The sequence below is a fragment of the Oscarella lobularis genome, chromosome 4, assembly GCF_947507565.1.
Source record: "Oscarella lobularis chromosome 4, ooOscLobu1.1, whole genome shotgun sequence".
Taxonomy (NCBI): domain Eukaryota; kingdom Metazoa; phylum Porifera; class Homoscleromorpha; order Homosclerophorida; family Oscarellidae; genus Oscarella; species Oscarella lobularis.
In genome coordinates this window covers 3383811-3401984 of record NC_089178.1, presented here as the reverse complement: position 1 = coordinate 3401984, position 18174 = coordinate 3383811, and the positions used below count along the sequence as shown (strand labels likewise).

The following is an 18174-nucleotide window of genomic DNA, read 5'->3' as shown; positions in this document are numbered from 1 at the left end:
ATTACCTGAGGGAAAGAAACTGGGTGCTTTGAGCTCGCATTCTTCCCTTGGACGCGCAGCGAAAGGCTCTCTCCCTTCTCCGAGAACGTGACTGGCGCTGCGTGCGTTAGACGGTTAAAATTAGCAGACTTCCTTCCTTGGTGATTCCTCGTGACTCATCCTCAGTCATAGTGAGTCGAAAAACAGAGGGCGTAGCCTATAAGAAGGTGTTACTGCAAGCGCAGTACAGTTGATGCTTCGAATTCGACTTGGACTTAGCGTCGCATCGTTTCTGCTTCTTGCAAAGATGAGCACGGCACCGTTGGTCGATCGAGCAGTCGTCGCCTTCGAAACGTCCCACCAGCAACGCGAAGGCGGCGGATTTCTCGTCCGCCGTCCCATCGGCGGTCGCATTCGCAACGTCGATCCCTTCCTCATGCTCGATCACATGGGTCCAGTCGAATACGGTCCCGGACAAGCGGTCGGCGCTCCCGATCATCCCCACCGCGGCTTCGAAACGGTGACGTACATAATCGACGGTGGTATGAAACACCAGGATAGTGCGGGGAATTCGGGCGTGCTCACACCCGGATGGGTTCAGTGGATGACTGCCGGCTCCGGAGTCGTTCACAGCGAAATGCCAACGGACGAACTCTTGGAAAAAGGCGGTCGAATGGAGGGCTTTCAACTGTGGGTTAATTTACCGAAGAAGGATAAAATGAGGAAGCCTCGCTATCAGGACACGCCCCCAGAGCGGATTCCCGTTGCCAAGGCCGACGGCGTGACGGTGAAAGTAATTGCCGGCGAATCGCTGGGCGTGTCGGCGACAATAGAAACGCGTATTCCGATTCTTTATCTGGACGTGCACCTGTCGCCAGGAAGTTCATTCACTCAACCAATTCCGGCAAGTTATAAGGGATTTGCTTACGTGTGGCGAGGGGCGGGATTTCTCGGGAAGGAACGACGACCTGCGAAGATGGGTCAGGTGGGAACGATGGGTGACGGCACTGCGTTTACTGTGTCCGCTGGAGCCGATGAGGAGTGCCGGGTTCTGCTGCTTGCTGGTGAACCAATTGGTGAGCCGGTCGCTTGGCACGGCCCCTTTGTGATGAATACGTGGGAAGAAATTCAGCAGGCTTTCACTGATTATCAGTCGGGGAAGCTTGGGCAGATTGACGGGGCGGAGGAGAGATATGAGAAGACGAGAAAGGCGAAAAAAGCCCAGCAAAAGAGTGGAAGAAATGACCTCTAGTATACAGTTACCTACCTTTTAGCTTCGTTTGCATGTTCCACGTATGTCACGTTAATAGAATATATGCTAAATGCAAGAAAAGAAACAGAAACAGTAGAGCAGGAGAAAATTCAACATAACCTCGGTTTCAATCATATGACAAAGGTTTTCCTGATAACCTTTTTGCAGATAGAACGTGGGCAAATTATTGATTTACGACCCAGACTTATCTTGTCACCAGATGGGTGAAGATCTTTCTTCAGACCCAATAAATACAGCGTCGTTTTCGGCTTCATTGCTGAACCGCATATTTCACAGTCATCTGGGCAAGTCACGTCGACCATATCGTCATCTTTGAAGCTTTCCATGAGCGATGTGGGAATCTTGTGAACGTTTAAAATTTTCACCGGAGCGAGTGTAGAATTAGCTTTCCTTTTCACTTTCACCTTCAAAACTGAGAGAAATTCTTTTTTTCAGCATAACTATTAGGAAAACACTCACCGTAGTCAAATATGCTAATAGAAGTGGCGGTAACGGTATCGTCTCCTGGACAATCTGAACCCAATGGCGTTCGAGGTTCAACCGGTTCAATAGGAACCGAAGACGTCGGAATTGATGTCGTCGGAGCCGCAGACGACACAAAGGGCGGAGGTGTTGTTGGGATTGGACACGTTGGCTGTGGAGGCAATTTCCACGAACTTGTCCGACGAAGGACAACGTTGAACTCCCCGCTAAACCACTTGGAACCATTCACATCCGCTTCAAGCGATTCTCTCGTGACAATTAGCGTCCGATCTCCCGAACTGCAGCCAGGACAGGCATCATTGGGAAACAAGTAGGGATCGCCTAGACACAAAAGGAAGTAGAGACCAAAAACCACAAAATACCAAGAAGAGACCTTCAAAGTATAACTGAGTTGTCAACTTGACATAGCGCCCCTCGGTATCTGAAACTTTGAAATGGATGTGGGCTGGACGAAATCCGCGTCCAAGGCGGTATCGTCCAGGATGCACCGTAGTGAACTTGTATCGACCAGCATCGTCCGCGTACAACGTACTGCGGCAAAGACTTTTGTCCTCGTAGTAACCTGTCGAACTCGCTTGCCACACTTCGACCTTCGCTCCGGGGACAACGAAACGACATTCTGATTCATAGTCTAATACTCGACCGGACACAACGAGCTTCGTCGCTTCCTTTGAGTAAAATGCGGGATCTCCTGTGCAGAAAAATTCTCTGTTTGGCTGACCAGGTTTGTAGTACGGTCCCTCTACAGCTGATCCCGTTGGACGACACGGTTGAACCTGAGTCTGTCCAACGGCGACAATTGCCAAAAATACAAAGGTAGTGCAAAGCATGACGATGAGAACAATAGCGTCCAGATGAATGACTCAGTTTCACGTGATAGGGTCTTGTGACGTCAACTCTAGCGATGTCAAACTTTGGCCTCTTCCTTCTCGCATGCTGCGTCACAGGGACACTTGCAATTGTGTATGCATAGAAATAAACAATTCTAAAGGTGCTCGAGTTCTTTATTAAGGCCTGAAGCAGCCGACCTCCAATTGCGTCTCTTCTCCAAAGAGCAGAGTGTTCTGCACGGGGCCCGCTGTCTGGACGGCACCCCATCGGGCTACTATTACAAAGCAGGATCAAACAAAACGGCATGGGTCATATTTTTAGAAGGTAAGAGAGCCGAAAGTGAAACTCGTCAATGAGCTCTCGATTATGCAATGTTCTAGGAGGCGGCTATTGCGCTGATTTAGACAGCTGCACGGATAGGACTAGAACAAACTTGGGCTCTTCAAAGGGCTGGAAACCGACTATGACAGCTCCGGGCCTACTCACAATTAGCTCGACGGGTAACAAAGATTTCTACTCGTGGAATCACATTTATATACCGGTAAAGAAAAGCTCGTACACCCACTATTTATTTACGCTCAGCACTTGCTTACTTGGCAGTATTGCTGCGGTGATTTGCACAGCGGTCAGAGAAGCAAACCCAACGATTGGAAGATGTACTTTTCTGGACATTTGACGATCAAAGCCGTCCTTTCGGATCTAATGAACACGAGCAATTTAGAACAGTAGAGAAAGAAAGAGTCAACGTTTTCTCTATTTCCTAACTATATTTAAATAGAGCAAAACAGGTTCTTCTAACTGGAGAATCTGCTGGAGGAATAGGCGCTTTTGAACACGCCGACTACTTGGCATCTCTTCTTACTAAAGCGACCGTCAAATCTGCTCCTATTGGCAAGCAAATTTAATTTCTTTATTATTGCAAACAATGGTTCCTCTCTCCAGGAGGATGGTTTACTCCAATCGGTGCTATGAACTATAATGAATGGCTCAAGAAAGAACCGGCTCTCCCGCGCTCAAATTCTATCTATCTTCTTTATGATAGTTTTACTCAACAGGCCTGCACCAAGGCTAATCCGGGAAAAGCGTACATGTGCGGACCAGCAAACATACCCTTTCTCTACCCATACATAAAGGCAATTAGAAAATAAAAACATGGTATCGTTTTGATACTGTCTCTTGCAGACACCATTATATGTCATTGAAAATCAATACGACTCGTGGCAGTTATTCACTGAGCAAGGTTGCCCAAGCGAGGTGCAAAATTAACTACTACGAAATTCCTAAACCTTTTAACTCGGATTCCAGAAAACAAGCGACGTTGTTCACTATGTCGAATATTACGGGAAGCTGATGAGGGATTCTCTGGATGAAGTTCTTAACTCAACAAAAAACGACGGATTATTTGCACCCTCATGCATCGCTCATGTTGGTATGTACAGTATGGTAAAAAAACGTCACTTTAAAATCCAAGCACGTGAACGTGTATTAGAAAATTTCCTCGTGCCTTATGAGGGCATCACAATCAACAACATCACGTATGGAGAATCCTTAGGTGACTGGTATTACAAAAGGGAAGGCACGACGTATACTCAGCTCATGAAGAACTGCACACTCCCATGCAATGCAAAATGCGACTTGGGGTGAACACAGCTAGCTAATACATGTGTGTTCCCTGGTGTTCCTGCACGCTGTTCTGTTCCGTGACCTCCTAATGTTGATATTGATATGATTTGCATAGTGATACTAAAAATGGTGACTCTTTTCGCTTACTGCATCGTCTCAATCCTTGCTACGTACGTATTACAGTCTACTCTATTCCTCACCACCAAAATCGTTTTAGAGTCGTTAGCTCAACAAGCTTAGATCTGCACCTCTTCACTAATGAACAGTCGGTCGCCCACGGAGCTCGCTGTCTCGACGGTTCGCCGTCAGGATACTACTATCGTGCTGGAAGCAACAAGACTTCGTGGGCTATTTTTCTTCAAGGTCTGTCTGGGTATTCCTACACTGTCGCGCCTCTCTACTCAATTCTAAAGGTGGTGGTTTCTGTGACCGAGAAAGCAGCTGCACATCTCGATCCCACGGCCCTCGTGGCTCGTCGAAAAACTGGCCGTCACAAACGAACGGCGAGGGAATTCTTTCGACCGATTCCACAGGCAACAAAGACTTTTACTCGTGGAACCACGTCTTTATTCCGGTAAACTTTTTAGAGTAGCTATACCGCGTCTTTGTCATACAGTAACTCTGCGTGCAGTACTGTGGCGGGGATTTCCATACCGGGCAAAGGACGAGTCCCAATGAATGGAACTTGTTCTTTGCCGGGCATCTAACAATCGAAACGATTATATCTGATCTACTAAACATGACCAATTTGAATCAGTAAGAGGAACACATCTATTGTTTTTCAAATCTATTTCGGCTTTCTTAGATCTCAAACTATTCTCGTATCGGGTGAATCAGCTGGAGGCATAGGCGCTTTTGAACATGCAGACTACTTTGCAACTACTTTACACTGGGCTACCGTAAAATCTGCCCCTATTGGTTCGCCTTCTCCTCTATATTTTCACCAAATAACATTTTTACTGCCATTAGGAGGCTTGTTCTTTCCAGAGAACGTTTCTGGCTATTCTTTCTGGGTCAAAAACGAAGAGCAGCCACCGCGCAATAGTTCAATCTATGATCTCTATCGCAGTTTTACAGAGGAGAAGTGTACCAAGGCGAATCCAGATAAACCCTACTGGTGCGGGCCGGCCAATATCGCCTTCCTCTATCCATACATTGAGGCAAACAAAACCCCATTATCAAAATACTGTAATAGCTAAATTTGCGTAGACTTCACTTTATGTCATAGAAAATCAGTATGACTCTAATCAGCTATTTGTTCAGCTTGGCTGTCCAAAACAGGTACAGGAGAAAATCATGCACGAGCTTTCAATAATTTTCTTTCTCTGTTACAGAATACACCTGACGCTATTCGCTACATTGAATACTACGGAGATCACATGAGAGCAACTATGATGAATATCACACGTTCGCCAAAGGGAGACGGTCTGTTTGGACCCTCTTGTCTTGACCATACAGGTGCAAGCTCAAATTGGGTCTTCTTCGTGTAAATAAATAAATAAATAAATAAATAATCGATTTTTAGGAAATTTCGGTCTTCCTTACGAAGGCGTTACCATAAAAAATACAACGTATGGGGAATCGCTGGGCGACTGGTATTTCAATAGAAAAGGTCTCACTCAACTCATGGATGATTGTCCGAAGCCGTGCAACAAGGAATGCAAGACTAGATTTTGAAGAAAACGTTTTATACTTTTGCGCGAGTGGGGGAGAGGGAGGTTGATATAAAGAAGGTCCCAAGGCAAGGGAAAACTAAAAATGGTGACTCTCCTTGCTTACTGCATCGTCTCAATCCTTGCTACGTACGTATTACAATCGAATGTACATACACTTCACATCAATCGTTTTAGAGCTGTTAGGAGCTCTAGCTCAACAAGCTTAGATCTGCACCTCTTCACTAATGAACAGTCAGTCGCCCACGGAGCTCGCTGTCTCGACGGTTCACCGTCAGGATACTACTATCGTGCTGGAAGCAACAAACTTCGTGGGCTATCTACCTCGAAGGTTTGGGTTTCCTAAAAGGCCCCCCTCTTTACTCAAGTTCAACTTCAAGGTGGCGGCTACTGTAACCGAGAAGAAAGTTGCACAGAACGATCCCACGGCCATCTTGGCTCATCAAAAAACTGGTCGTCGCAAACGAACGGCCCGGGAATTTTTTCTACCAATTCTACAGCCAACAAAGACTTCTACTCGTGGAACCACGTCTTTATTCCGGTAGAGTCAATAGTGTAGCTATGCCGTCTTTGTCATAACTCTGCGCGCGAAGTACTGTTGCGGGGATTTGCACACCGGACAAAGGACGAGTCCCAATGAATGGAACTTGTTCTTTGCAGGACATCTAACAATTGAAACGGTTATATCTGATCTACTAAACACCACCAACTTGAACCAGTAAAAGGAGCACACATTGTTAAAGTGCTTCCAAATCTATTTCGGCTTTTAGATCTCAAACTGTTCTCATATCGGGCGGATCGGCTGGCGGCATAGGCGCTTTTGAACATGCAGACTACTTTGCAACTACTTTATACTGGGCTACCGTAAAATCTGCCCCTATTGGTACTACACTTCTCGCCCTCTCCTCAACATTCTCACTAAATAACATTTTTAATTAGGAGGCTTGTTCTTTCCAGAGGGCATTGCTGAGTATTATCTCTGGCTCAAAAACGAAGAACAGCCGCCGCGCAATAGTTCAATCTATGATCTCTATCACAGCTTTACACAGGCGAAGTGCACTAAAGCGAATCCAGATAAACCCTACTGGTGCGGGCCAGCCAATATCGCCTTCCTCTATCCATACATTGAGGCAAACAGAACCCCATTATCAAAATAATAGCTAAATTTGCGTAGATTCCACTTTATGTCATAGAAAACCAATATGACTCTAATCAACTATTTGTTCAGCTTGGCTGTCCTAAAAAGGTAGAGGAGAGAGAGAGAGAACCATGCAAAAGCCGTCAATGATTTGGCCCCTCTACTGTAGTATATACCTGACGTTATTCGCTACGTGGAATACTACGGAAATCATATGAGAACAACTATGATGAATATCACAAGTTCGCCAAAGGGAGACGGTCTGTTTGGACCCTCTTGTCTTGACCATACAGGTGCAAGCTAAAATTGGGTCTTACTCGTATAAATAAATAAATAAATAAATAAATAAATAATCTATTTTTAGGAAATTTCGGTCTTCCTTACGAAGGCGTGACCATAAAAAATACAACGTATGGGGAATCGCTGGGCAACTGGTATTTCAATAGAAATGGTCTCACTCAACTTATGGACGATTGTCCGAAGCCGTGCAACAAGGAATGCAAGACTAGACTCTGAGGGGAAAACGTTTTGTATTTTTGCGCGGGAGGTTGGTTGATATAAAGAAAAATCCCAAGGGGCCCCCCACTCTTCGCGCGTTCAAACGATGTCGGCGTCTCTGTACTTGGAGCACTACTTGGAAAGCATCGAAAACCTACCGTTCGAAATGCAGCGCGTCCTGACGCGCATCGGCGAACTGGACGAAGAGAACGAGACGATGGAGAACGAAATCGAGCGAATGGCGACGCAATTGGAGGCGCAAGACGCCGGCACGCTCACGGCGGACGAACGCCGCGAACAGCTAAAGAAAATCCACGACCTCTATAAGAAAATCGAAGAGAGTGCCGACGAGAAAGTGACGTTGGCGTCGCGAACTTACGAAATGGTCGATCGGCACATACGACGACTCGATACGGACTTGGAACGCTTTCAGGCCGATCTGCGCGATCCCGACGGCGCCGCCGAATCGAATTCGCCCGTCGGCGAAGCGGCGAAGAAGCGCCGACGAAAGAAACAAGAAGGCGAGAGCGCGAGCACGCCGCGAAAGAAGAAAAAGAAGAAGGACGCAGGCGCAGTAGCGATGACGAGCGCCGCAACGAGTCTCATGTCGGACGGCGTCGACATGGCAGCGCTCGATATGCCCGTCGATCCGAACGAACCGACCTATTGCCTATGCCATCAAGTGTCGTACGGGGAGATGATCGGATGCGACAATCGCGAGTGTCCTATCGAATGGTTCCATTTCCAGTGCGTCGGACTGAAGGAGAAACCGAAGGGGAGATGGTACTGTCCGCAATGTGCACAAGAACGAAAAAAAAAGTAGAGAACTTACAGTGTAGCTCTACGTCTCAATGAATATAATGTGAGCTCAGTTCAACAAGAGCACTGCTCATCTGCCTAACTTTACGACAGACATACAGTTTTTACCAATCTTTCCGTGACCGAATACGGATCACAGTTACTCGCTGGACGTCGATCCTCGAAGTATCCCTTACCCTCTTCGTCGACCTGACGCGGTATTCGGATGCTGGCTCCGCGATTTGCGACGCCGTAGGAAAAATCGTGAATGCTCGACGTTTCGTGATGGCCAGTCAATCGTCTTTCGTTGTCCTTTCCTCCCTTTGGGTCGTACATGATGATGTGATCGGCGTGGCATTTTTCAAGCTTTTTGATGGCGGTGTGAATGTGATTTATGCCGCCTTCTTTCCTCATTACTTCCGTGCTGAAATTACAGTGCGCACCCGATCCATTCCAATCGCCAGGAATGGGTTTCGGATCCAAACTGACGACGATGCCAAAATCCTCGGCAACGCGATGGAGAATGTATCGAGCGACCCACAGGTGATCACCCATGTCGATGCCTTCACACGGACCAACTTGAAATTCCCACTAAAGAAAAATCAATAAATTAAAGATATTAATTCTCGGAGAATTCACACCTGAGATGGCATCACTTCCGCATTGGTCCCCGCAATTTTGACACCGGCAAAGAGACAGCAACGATAGTGCGCTTCGACGACGTCCCGCCCATAGACCTTCCCCGTGCCAACGCCGCAATAGTAAGGCCCCTGGGGACCCGGATAGCCTTTTTTGGGCCAACCAAGCGGATAGCCATCGCCGTCGTAAAGCGCGTATTCTTGCTCGATGCCGAACCACGGATGTTGATCGACGACTTTTCGCATCGTTTCGGCGCACGAACGACGTTTGTTCGACTCGGTCGGTTGATGATCTTTCGTCAACGTTTCGCACAAGACGATTTTGTTGTTGCCGCGTCGAAAGGGATCCCTGAAAAGCGCGACCGGATGAAGATAAACGTCGCTGTCGTCGCCCGAACTCTGTCCCGTCGACGAGCCGTCGAAGTTCCATATAGGACAATCGGACGCCGATTTCGGTTCGGTTTCGAGCGTTTTCGTTTTGCTTCGAAGACCCTCGCCCGTTCCGTCGATCCACGTGTAGAGAACTTGGACGCGTTCGCCTTGCGGCAAGTCCATGTAACGACTGAGAGTCGCTTTGCCACTCAAAGTCGCCATACGACCTTTCTCCGACGAGCTGATGCAATGCAATGAGCTACACGTACAAAGGAGCGCACGTAAATGTGATCACGTGAAGCGACGACGCACGTGGATGTAGCGTGGTTTACATTAGTTCCTTGTTCTGGGGCAAAAATGGGCAGCCGAAGCGAGCGTGACGTGGCGAAAATTCGATGCATGTACATCTGGATCGACGGCAGCGGCGAGAGCGTTCGATCAAAAACGCGAACGCTCGATTTCGTCCCGAAAACGCCCGACGACTTACCCGTGTGGAATTTCGACGGTTCGTCGACCGGACAGTCGTCGGGATCAGACAGCGACGTCTATCTACGTCCCGTCGCACTCTTCGACGATCCATTTCGTCACGACAACGCCGAGAACGGTCTAAAAAACCGACTAGCGCTATGCGAAACGGAAAACGCCGCGCACGAACCAACGCGAACCAATCATCGACGTTCGTGTCGTCGAACGATGTCGACGACGACGATCGCCGACGCGACGCCGTGGTTCGGCATCGAGCAGGAGTACACGCTATTCGAAGCGGACGCTAAAACGCCGCTTGGCTGGCCGGAAGGGGGATTTCCCGGTCCGCAGGGACCCTACTATTGCGGCGTGGGAACGGGACGCATTTACGGGCGCGATGTCGTTGAGGCGCATTATCGGGCCTGTCTCTATGCGGGGATCAAGATCGCTGGGACGAATGCGGAAGTCATGCCTTCGCAGGCAAGGACGTGGCTTCCATGCATAATTCATGCACTATTCATTGTCGTTGCGGTTTTAGTGGGAGTTTCAGGTGGGGCCGTGCGAGGGAATCGACATGGGGGATCAGTTGTGGATGGCAAGATATATTCTGCTAAGGTTAGGAAATGGGGAGTGGCCCTTTTGTTTTCGTCATAAAAAAGCGCGCGGGTTAGGGTTCTATTCTTTCTTGGAATTAGTGACCTTTGTCTAGTTGCCCTTGGTGATAATCACGTGCCTCGAGCCCAAGCTTACCTCTCTTTGTCTTTTTTTTTCGGCTAGGGTGGCGGAGGATTTTGGTATTGTTGTCAGTTTTGATCCCAAGCCAATTTGCGGCGATTGGAACGGCGCTGGAGCTCACACCAATTACAGCACCATATCTATGAGAGAATCAGGAGGTCTAAAGCACATTGAAAGTGCCATTGAGCGTCTCCAAGGACGTCACAAAGATCACATACGCGTCTATGATCCCAAAGGCGGTCAGGACAACGCAAGACGTTTGACTGGACGACACGAGACGGCCGATATAAAGACGTTTTCAAGCGGAATTGCCGATCGAAGTGCCAGCATACGAATTCCTCGGCATGTTGCCCAAGAGGGTTGTGGCTATCTTGAAGATAGGAGACCGGCAAGCAATTGCGATCCCTATCTTGTTACTGAACGCATCGTCAGGACGACAATTTTAGATGAAGATTGACTTGAGAAATAAATTTGGTTTTTTTCGTTTTATCTCTCCCACTAATGTCTATCAACACTTTAATGTTATTGATTCGATTTTTTATAATATAAATATAGTGAAGATTTTCACCGCGTTCTTTTGTTTGTTACATCTTACGAGGTGGCATGACAGGATGGCCCATGACAGGATGGCCCATGACGGGCGGTGGAGGGGTTCGTAGCGAATAATGCTCGTCTCCCATTCGTTCAGCGAGAGGATTGCGAATAATCTCGCGCTTCGAAGCCACTTTCTTTATCTTAGCGGGATTCTGTAAAGCAAATAATGGTTCTAGAGAGCAAAAAGCAGGTCATACGAGTACGTGAACGCATTAAAATCTCTTACCAGAAACAGCCAATGACGATGCGTTCTCAGTCTCACTGAATAAAGTCTCCACTTCGGTAGGATCTGAAATTTAATTCCAAGTCCTTTTTCATTGGGCTCATAATGCAGTACTTGTGGCTCTTGATTGTACTCCAAGTGGCATGTCAAATGGCGTTGTCACGGGTGGCCGTTGCCTTGCACTTACTCGCGGCTCATCGTGACCAAACGAACCGGGTGTAATGGCTCGTCTATGAAAGAGACGGACGACGTCAACTAACCTTAGACTCTTCAAACGCGGATATCACCTCCTGAGGTTATCATACATTGCCTTTGGTTAGGAAAAACAAAGAAAACTTCTATACGACCCGTGATTTTTTGTCACTTACTTGAAGCTTTTGATACTGCCTATTTCTTTCGAGCAATTTTTCCGAAATATCACTGTACCTTTTCTTCTCCTCATCGTTTTCTTTCTTCACACCTAAAAACGCGTCTATCAAGCCCTCGCCTCTTCCAGTGACGACACAAACCAACCAAGCAACTGCTGCTTCAAAGCTAAAACAGCAAATAAATCAATATCACACGCGTGTACATGATAATAATAATAATAATAAATCAGTGTACATTGCAGCTCGGACTGCGAACGAGAAAGAGCTTGCTCATAATGTTGCTTCAACTGGGCACACTTCTCCTTGGCGTGACTGCTAACGTATTCCTGATACGTCCGTTCATAGCAAGCCTCAGAGAACAAAACGCTATCATGCAAATTCTTACTGGAGAAGTATAAGAACTCACTTGATATGACCAAAATGATATAGCCCTGGAACAGATTTCCATGACTACTTCCGGCCTTTGGCCAGCCAATACCATCTAAAGCACAGTCAAAAATGCCATTTTGAAAATTAAATAATCTTCTCGTCTACCGATTTGTATTGGTCACTGGGCTCAATATCGACTCTCACTATGTCTTGTTGCTGACCGCTCAGTGCCGTTTCGCCTATTGATAATTAATTAATTAATTAATATTGAATTAATTAATTAGTGGTCTCTCTCTCTCTCTCTCGAAGTGTAAGATTATTCATTTTTCTCACATGCGGGACACACGGGTGTCGCTGATTTGCTAAACTCCCTCGTTCCGTCCTCATCACAGAATATGTCTAGAGGAAATTTATTTGTCGAACGCCAGAAGGCTATTTGGAGCATTTTCTAATAATACGTGAGCAAGAGGTGACCTGATTGAAACGGAAAAATCGTTTTTGGATCGTTCGAAGGAGTTCGGCTTACCCATGCGTATTTTCCGAGTCTTTTCCGGCATTTTTTGGAATTGCATAAGAGATCGACGTCCATGTTATGCCGAATTCACTCCCAAAGTCAATTCAAAAAAGCCTACGCAAGTAGCAATGACTTCTCTTTCAAAACGTGCGCAAGCGACGATTTCTTAATCCGGGAGACACACATAGACATGGCTGCCGTCGTACACAAACCCGATCTATCGCCTCTCGAAAAGCGAATTCGCGACCTAGAAGAAGCAGTGGGCAAATCGCATCAAGGCGAAAAAGACGCTGAATCGGTTAGAAAGTGGGGCCTCCTTTGAGGAACTCGCGTTGTACGGGGGTCTTCCAGTGCGCTGCCGTGCTATCCAAGATAGCAGTCGAACTGCATCGCGCAACGGCAACAAAGGAGCACATAACGCAGTTCTTTTCTAAACGTAAGCATTAGACAATAAGAGAAAATACAATATTCTCGATATAGAAAACGAGCTGAAAACCTACCTCAATCCCCAATTGGAGAAGACCGTCGCATTGACACCAAAAATCAAGACCGAGCTAATAGCAGCCAGCGAGACCCAAGTAAAGCGAACAGCAAATCTCCTAATGCAAGTAGAGAGCCTCAAAGACACACTCGATCCAAAAACGCTAAAGAGTAATAAAGCAATAAGGGATACAGTCCTATAGATTAGAGGATGCATATGATATCTAGGCTTGCCTCAGCTGTCCGATCGCCTTCAACCCCTAATGCACGCGCACGTGGAACAGCAAGACGGCGCGGAAGCAATCTCAAAAGAACTCGCGGACCTATTGAAGACTTATAACAATTTCGTATCGACCGTTTCTCACCAGCTCGATCAGTGGGACCGACTTCTTCAGCACTACGAGGAACAATATCGTTAGAGTAGTTAGAGTTGCTTTCTCTTGATGATAATATCGAATAAAGTTATAGTTTGTCGCCTGTTTTTATTTTTTCGATACTGTCGCCACTTTTGGTATCATGTGACTCTTTTGGTGCTGCCAAGCTTTGAGCTTACTTCTCAGCTGTAGCGCCTTGACTAGACTGAATACTCCTCCTCCCTTGGCGGATGCCTCTTGTGGCGGCGGCGGCGGCTCGCTGACCGACAATTTCCACGGGTTTTCAAATCGCACTGCTTCGCCTTGGCGCAGTGATGATCGACGACTTTGACTGAGCATTTTAAATCGGCTATGGACGTCGACTAAATCGTGGCATTTCAGACACGGATAGATGAAATATTGATTGCTACGATCGTGCCAAATTCGCGGCGGTGCAGGCGGACAACGATGTCTGAAAAAGGAGAGAGAGAGAGAGAGAAAAAAACTGGCTTCGTTGTTAATTGTCGCAATTCCTTTGGACATTCACCTGATTTTTCTTTTGTACGATTTGCCGAGTATGTCGCTCTTTTCCAAATCGATTTCAGTAAGAGTGGTCAAGTGTGCGCCGCTTTTGAAACGAGCAGCAGCTGATTCCTGCCTAGTGCGTCGAATGAGATGAAACGTCGCAAACAAACTTCGAGCGAGTCTAAAACACGAGAACAATTCCCCTATACTAGCATCCTATCAGCATACTTCCACTTTGATTGCAAAGTCCCTAAAGTCGTTTTCACCGTCGCCTGTGAAGCAACGCGTAAAACATCTTTCGGCAAATGCTGAGGCGATTCGCCCTGTTTCGAAGGATGAGGAAGAACCCAGGCGGTTTTCTGGCCAAAGGTTCCTGCAGAGACAATCAAATAGAGAGCGGACTATAATAGATATAAAGAAGACGTCGCACCGACGTATCTTCCACAGACAGTCCAAAGCCGAATAGAGCAATCGGACGACGCTGTCAGTACGAGATCCTTTTCCGGAATAAAGTCGATAGAATTGATGGCGTGAAGATGAGCACGCCACGACGCCAGATGCGGCGGCATCGCATATTGAGCCGATTGAGTCGCCGGACGCTTGACGAGAATTTCAAGCCGGAGATTATTCCGCTGCTTCGACTCAATCAAACGTCTGTACATCGGCAACGAATCGCGAGTCTTTAGTCCCACTTTATGATAACGAGGGTCAAGACAATAAGTAGAAATATCCCATATCTATATATACACGATAATTAGATCTCGGATTTGAACCTGTGTGCCATACGTACTTTGACGTAGCCTTGAGTGCAGCCGGTGAAGAAAATCGTATTGGTCGGATCCGTGGCCAAGGCGTAGATCGAATTAAAATCGGACGCCCAGCGATGAAGCGCGATGAATTCGCCGAGAACGCCGCCGCCGAAAACGCTCCAAAAATAAATCCATCCGCCGCCGCCCGACGCAACGAGCGTCGCCGTCTGCGCATCATTCTCGCGACATTTCAAAAAAACGAGCTGTAGAGAGAGAGAAAAAAATCCAAGAACATAAAAGTCATCGTCACCTTCTCGACGGCACGATCATCTCTGTCGTTCCCCAAGCGTTTGTTGTCGTCGTCGTTTTCGACGAGAGACGGCAACCGAGTCACCGAAGTACGACTTTTCTTTGTCTCGTCGCCGCCGTCGCCGTCGCCGCCGATACCCGCACCAGCGGCCAAAGAGCGTCGCGCCGTGACCGACTTCAACTTGAACTCGCGCGCCGTCATTCCCTTCATAATCGTCTTACAGATATTCTCCCTCCTATTAAAATGACAATAGACGTTCTCATTGTCCAAACCCCAGACGAGTATATCGCCGTTATAGGAGCCGGTAGCGACCAAATTCGGCGCGCAGTAGTCCATGCAGAGTATATCCTCGACGTGTCGCCCGCGCCACGCTCGCGACGGAATTTCCTCGTCGGTGCCGCGAAGGTCCCCGTGAACGACGATGCGACAACCCCATCCGGCCGTGCAGATGCGATCCGACGGGCAAACGATACCCGTTATCTCGGTCGAATCGAGCGAGTCGATGACGCCGAGACAAGCGCCGTTATTGAAGTTCCACATTTTGACGGTGCCGTCGCGAGCGCCGGTGACGAGTCGTCGTTCGGTCGGATCGAACGCCATTGCCGTGATTTCGGCGTTGCCGTGCGCTCGACCGAATTGCATCACTTTCTCGCCCGTTTCGAGATCCCACACGCGAACGGTCGAGTCGGCGCAGCCGCTCACCACTTGACCGAAATTCGCGTTGAAGAGAGCGGCGCATATCGGTTTTTCGTGGCTCGTCGCTATCGCGTCCGACTGGTCGTGATCGCCCATATCAAGGACGCCTAACTGGCGATAAAAAGAAAATTCAAGAGACCCCCCCAAAAAATATTGATTTTACCTGATTTGCGGCCATAAATAGCGTGTGATTCGATCCGTCTAGAAAGGCCGTTGTGAGAGGACCATGACCGAGAGATTGGAGTCGGGTGATCGTTTGAATGCAGGAGTGATCGCGCAGGTCCCACACTTTGAGCACCTTGAGCGCGAGAGAGTCAAGAGAGGCAAAAGAACAAAAAAAAACACACATATACTTTGTCTTTTGAAAGAGTGTACAATTGAAGGGTTCTGTCGCATATTATCACCTGAAATATAGCCGCATTGTGACCCTTCAATACCTGCCGCGACAAAAAAGTCAATAAAAAATTATTTCAGAGACGAAAATGCATACCATACCGCGGTGGGTTTGTGAGATACATAGGGACTCCAAACTCGAATTAATCGATCGACGCCACCAGTGACTACGGAGACGCAATTTTATTTCCTAATAATTTCGTCCAGCGCTTTACCTATGCAATTCCATTCTTCCGAATAGTCAAACGAACTCACCCCCTTTGCTACTCGAAATAACGTTCTAAAATGATACTAAGAACCTCGGTTTGGGTGATGCTCTTCGTACCTGTCGTTTCTCCCGTCCATGTGACCAAGAACGAGCGCCGAATCGGAGTCCCAAGAGCACGACAAGAAAGCGTCAAGATTTCGACAGTAGTTCACTTTTTTCGACCAATCGCCGTGAACATTCTCAATAGAGATTTTTTATCAAATTTACCTCAAGGGGGGGGGGGGGGGGGGGGGGGCTTTTCTCTCCCTTACCTCGTACAAATCAGCAGTGCAAAGTATCGATCGTTTTCCGGTGAGCAATTCAGCAAACGGAATCCGAATGCAAACATCTAAATTATAAAAGTCCCTTTTCAACATATGTTTTCTCTACTTAACTAATTAATGAACCTTGCTTTTTAATAGCAAAAAGTCCCAACGTCGCTTGATAGAAGCGAAAGACGCCAACGTTCCCACCCGAGTCACCAAACACCAATATACTATGATTCGACTTGACTGGATCAATCCAATAGTCCATGTGCTGAACGGCATTAGGAAGGCTACAGATATGATATCGTCGTTCACAGTGGCCAGCAGACAAGTCATAAAAACCTCAAGAACCGTCTCTCCATTAGAGAAAAGCCAATGTATTCAATACACTTACAGATGTCGCTGTCTGTCGTCGCCACTGCTATTTTGTTGGCATTATTCAACGCCAAACAATCGGTTACCCACATGAATTTCGGCTTGGGATAGTCGAGCTAATGTTACATATCCATTTTTTGGTTTTTGATTTTTTGAATTTTGCGTGAACTGACCGTGAGACTCTTCTGCATTTTCATCTCGTTCGTCCAGAAGGAAATGATGCCGTCGCGACCGACTGTCACGTAACGACCTTCTCGAGTCGGCGTCTTGTTCTCGTTGGAACGAATCGTCTGCAGCCAACACACGCTCATAATCGCGTCCCTGTGAAGACTAAAAGGAAATAAGAGATAAATAAAAAATAAATAAAGTATATACATACCTATTGATTAGGCTGATTAGTTTCAATGGTCTAGGAAAGGGAAGATTCGTCTCGCTGCCCATTTCATGTTTCTCCTGATATTCAAGCAACATGTATGTACACAACTCATCCTGCCAATAAATAAACAAATTAATTAATTAATTAAAAGCATCTATTGTGCTCACCCAATCGATCGTTCCATCACAATTGGTGTCAATTTTCATGAACAAAATATTCATCTAGAAAATATTATTACTGATAAGAGTAATTGGTGTCTGTATTTTTTTTTTCACTTCATGTGCATCTTTTCCCTTGCCAAGAATTTCCCCAAAAGCATTTCTAAATTCGTCAATATCCAAACCGTCACTACCATTTTCATCAGCCTCCTGCGCGCAGATATGCAGAAAGTCAAAGACCACGCCCCACGCCACGCCCACGCCCACATTAAATATTTTCATTAGTCGAACGAGATGCGAAAGATTGATCGAGTCTTCCAGTTTCATGCCATCGGATTCCATGATCTCGATGACGGATCTGGCCGTCGCAAGCGCCTCGTGTTGACCTCGTCCCGGCCCCCGACTCGCCATCGATAATCGCCGCTTGGCGAGAGCGTCCAGAGACGCCGCCGAGATGGGAGTCGACTTTCGCGACTCCATTTTCGCGTTGCCAAGACCTACGGGGGCCCTTTGTGACGTAGAATGACCCCTTGATGGATGCCGATGCCGATCGATCGATAGCGAACGTTTGCGCGTCTACCCAGTCAAAATTCAACATTTCTGCGCACGGGGGACCGACTGTCACGCTTCCATGCGCCGTTTTTGGAACATCCAGTTGATATCTGTCAAGTC

General features: G+C 47.2%; 9 protein-coding genes and 1 long non-coding RNA gene across 12 annotated transcripts; 5 read left to right on the top strand and 5 right to left on the bottom strand.

Moving 5' to 3' along the window:
* The first annotated feature begins 153 nt into the window (after positions 1 to 153).
* On the top strand, positions 154 to 1322 carry LOC136186162 (uncharacterized). The gene has a single exon (XM_065973422.1). It carries the CDS (start codon positions 233 to 235, stop codon positions 1229 to 1231), a length of 999 nt encoding a protein of 332 aa, XP_065829494.1. The 5' UTR covers positions 154 to 232; the 3' UTR covers positions 1232 to 1322.
* On the bottom strand, positions 1278 to 2819 carry LOC136186150 (uncharacterized). The gene is made up of 3 exons (XM_065973408.1): positions 2109 to 2819; positions 1712 to 2056; positions 1278 to 1664 (listed from the first exon to the last, which is right to left on the bottom strand). The coding sequence occupies exons 1-3, from the start codon at positions 2563 to 2565 to the stop codon at positions 1363 to 1365; spliced, it is 1104 nt and encodes a 367-aa protein (XP_065829480.1). The 5' UTR covers positions 2566 to 2819; the 3' UTR covers positions 1278 to 1362.
* Positions 2222 to 4335, top strand: LOC136186148 (uncharacterized). The gene is made up of 10 exons (XM_065973406.1): positions 2222 to 2551; positions 2616 to 2698; positions 2748 to 2890; positions 2947 to 3107; positions 3167 to 3291; positions 3345 to 3457; positions 3509 to 3699; positions 3749 to 3820; positions 3872 to 3995; positions 4056 to 4335. Exons 2-10 carry the CDS (start codon positions 2640 to 2642, stop codon positions 4208 to 4210), a joined length of 1143 nt encoding a protein of 380 aa, XP_065829478.1. The 5' UTR covers positions 2222 to 2551; positions 2616 to 2639; the 3' UTR covers positions 4211 to 4335.
* On the top strand, positions 4240 to 7585 carry LOC136186146 (uncharacterized). Its single transcript, XM_065973403.1, has 17 exons — positions 4240 to 4359; positions 4407 to 4552; positions 4603 to 4763; positions 4821 to 4945; positions 4995 to 5107; positions 5159 to 5349; positions 5399 to 5470; positions 5524 to 5647; positions 5715 to 5991; positions 6040 to 6193; positions 6243 to 6403; positions 6456 to 6580; positions 6633 to 6745; positions 6802 to 6992; positions 7037 to 7108; positions 7170 to 7293; positions 7365 to 7585. The coding sequence occupies exons 1-9, from the start codon at positions 4292 to 4294 to the stop codon at positions 5864 to 5866; spliced, it is 1152 nt and encodes a 383-aa protein (XP_065829475.1). The 5' UTR covers positions 4240 to 4291; the 3' UTR covers positions 5867 to 5991; positions 6040 to 6193; positions 6243 to 6403; positions 6456 to 6580; positions 6633 to 6745; positions 6802 to 6992; positions 7037 to 7108; positions 7170 to 7293; positions 7365 to 7585.
* Positions 4702 to 8169, bottom strand: LOC136186188 (uncharacterized). 2 transcript variants are annotated; one of them, XR_010669698.1, is made up of 3 exons: positions 7878 to 8169; positions 7657 to 7819; positions 4702 to 7100 (listed from the first exon to the last, which is right to left on the bottom strand). It is a non-coding gene; the product is annotated as an uncharacterized lncRNA (long non-coding RNA). The 2 variants fall into 2 exon arrangements; XR_010669699.1 differs by lacking the exon at positions 4702 to 7100 and adding an exon at positions 7107 to 7505.
* A 122-nt stretch (positions 8170 to 8291) lies between these two features.
* Positions 8292 to 9576, bottom strand: LOC136186152 (glutamine synthetase-like). The gene is made up of 2 exons (XM_065973410.1): positions 8938 to 9576; positions 8292 to 8887 (listed from the first exon to the last, which is right to left on the bottom strand). The coding sequence occupies exons 1-2, from the start codon at positions 9526 to 9528 to the stop codon at positions 8402 to 8404; spliced, it is 1077 nt and encodes a 358-aa protein (XP_065829482.1). The 5' UTR covers positions 9529 to 9576; the 3' UTR covers positions 8292 to 8401.
* Positions 9577 to 9596: 20 nt separating this feature from the next.
* Positions 9597 to 11078, top strand: LOC136186151 (glutamine synthetase-like). Its single transcript, XM_065973409.1, has 3 exons — positions 9597 to 10251; positions 10310 to 10386; positions 10549 to 11078. The coding sequence occupies exons 1-3, from the start codon at positions 9664 to 9666 to the stop codon at positions 10961 to 10963; spliced, it is 1080 nt and encodes a 359-aa protein (XP_065829481.1). The 5' UTR covers positions 9597 to 9663; the 3' UTR covers positions 10964 to 11078.
* LOC136186167 (E3 ubiquitin-protein ligase CCNB1IP1-like) lies at positions 10712 to 12801 on the bottom strand. The gene is made up of 12 exons (XM_065973429.1): positions 12587 to 12801; positions 12519 to 12534; positions 12394 to 12459; positions 12226 to 12299; positions 12098 to 12172; positions 11927 to 12041; positions 11837 to 11857; positions 11692 to 11783; positions 11611 to 11633; positions 11438 to 11553; positions 11327 to 11389; positions 10712 to 11272 (listed from the first exon to the last, which is right to left on the bottom strand). Exons 1-12 carry the CDS (start codon positions 12647 to 12649, stop codon positions 11091 to 11093), a joined length of 906 nt encoding a protein of 301 aa, XP_065829501.1. The 5' UTR covers positions 12650 to 12801; the 3' UTR covers positions 10712 to 11090.
* Positions 12756 to 13539, top strand: LOC136186175 (dynactin subunit 3-like). The gene is made up of 4 exons (XM_065973438.1): positions 12756 to 12872; positions 12926 to 13010; positions 13055 to 13225; positions 13283 to 13539. Exons 1-4 carry the CDS (start codon positions 12765 to 12767, stop codon positions 13471 to 13473), a joined length of 555 nt encoding a protein of 184 aa, XP_065829510.1. The 5' UTR covers positions 12756 to 12764; the 3' UTR covers positions 13474 to 13539.
* LOC136186097 (cilia- and flagella-associated protein 337-like) lies at positions 13449 to 18155 on the bottom strand. 2 transcript variants are annotated; one of them, XM_065973331.1, is made up of 19 exons: positions 17770 to 18155; positions 17620 to 17712; positions 17512 to 17565; positions 17348 to 17457; positions 17142 to 17298; positions 16988 to 17084; positions 16735 to 16935; positions 16600 to 16676; positions 16406 to 16527; positions 16296 to 16360; positions 16183 to 16247; positions 16035 to 16124; positions 15851 to 15985; positions 14992 to 15798; positions 14723 to 14944; positions 14363 to 14669; positions 14161 to 14305; positions 13955 to 14113; positions 13449 to 13879 (listed from the first exon to the last, which is right to left on the bottom strand). In XM_065973331.1, the coding sequence occupies exons 1-19, from the start codon at positions 17980 to 17982 to the stop codon at positions 13537 to 13539; spliced, it is 3462 nt and encodes a 1153-aa protein (XP_065829403.1). In that variant the 5' UTR covers positions 17983 to 18155; the 3' UTR covers positions 13449 to 13536. The 2 variants fall into 2 exon arrangements, with proteins under 2 accessions (XP_065829403.1, XP_065829404.1); XM_065973332.1 differs by having other exon boundaries at positions 16041 to 16124.
* Positions 18156 to 18174: the final 19 nt, after the last annotated feature.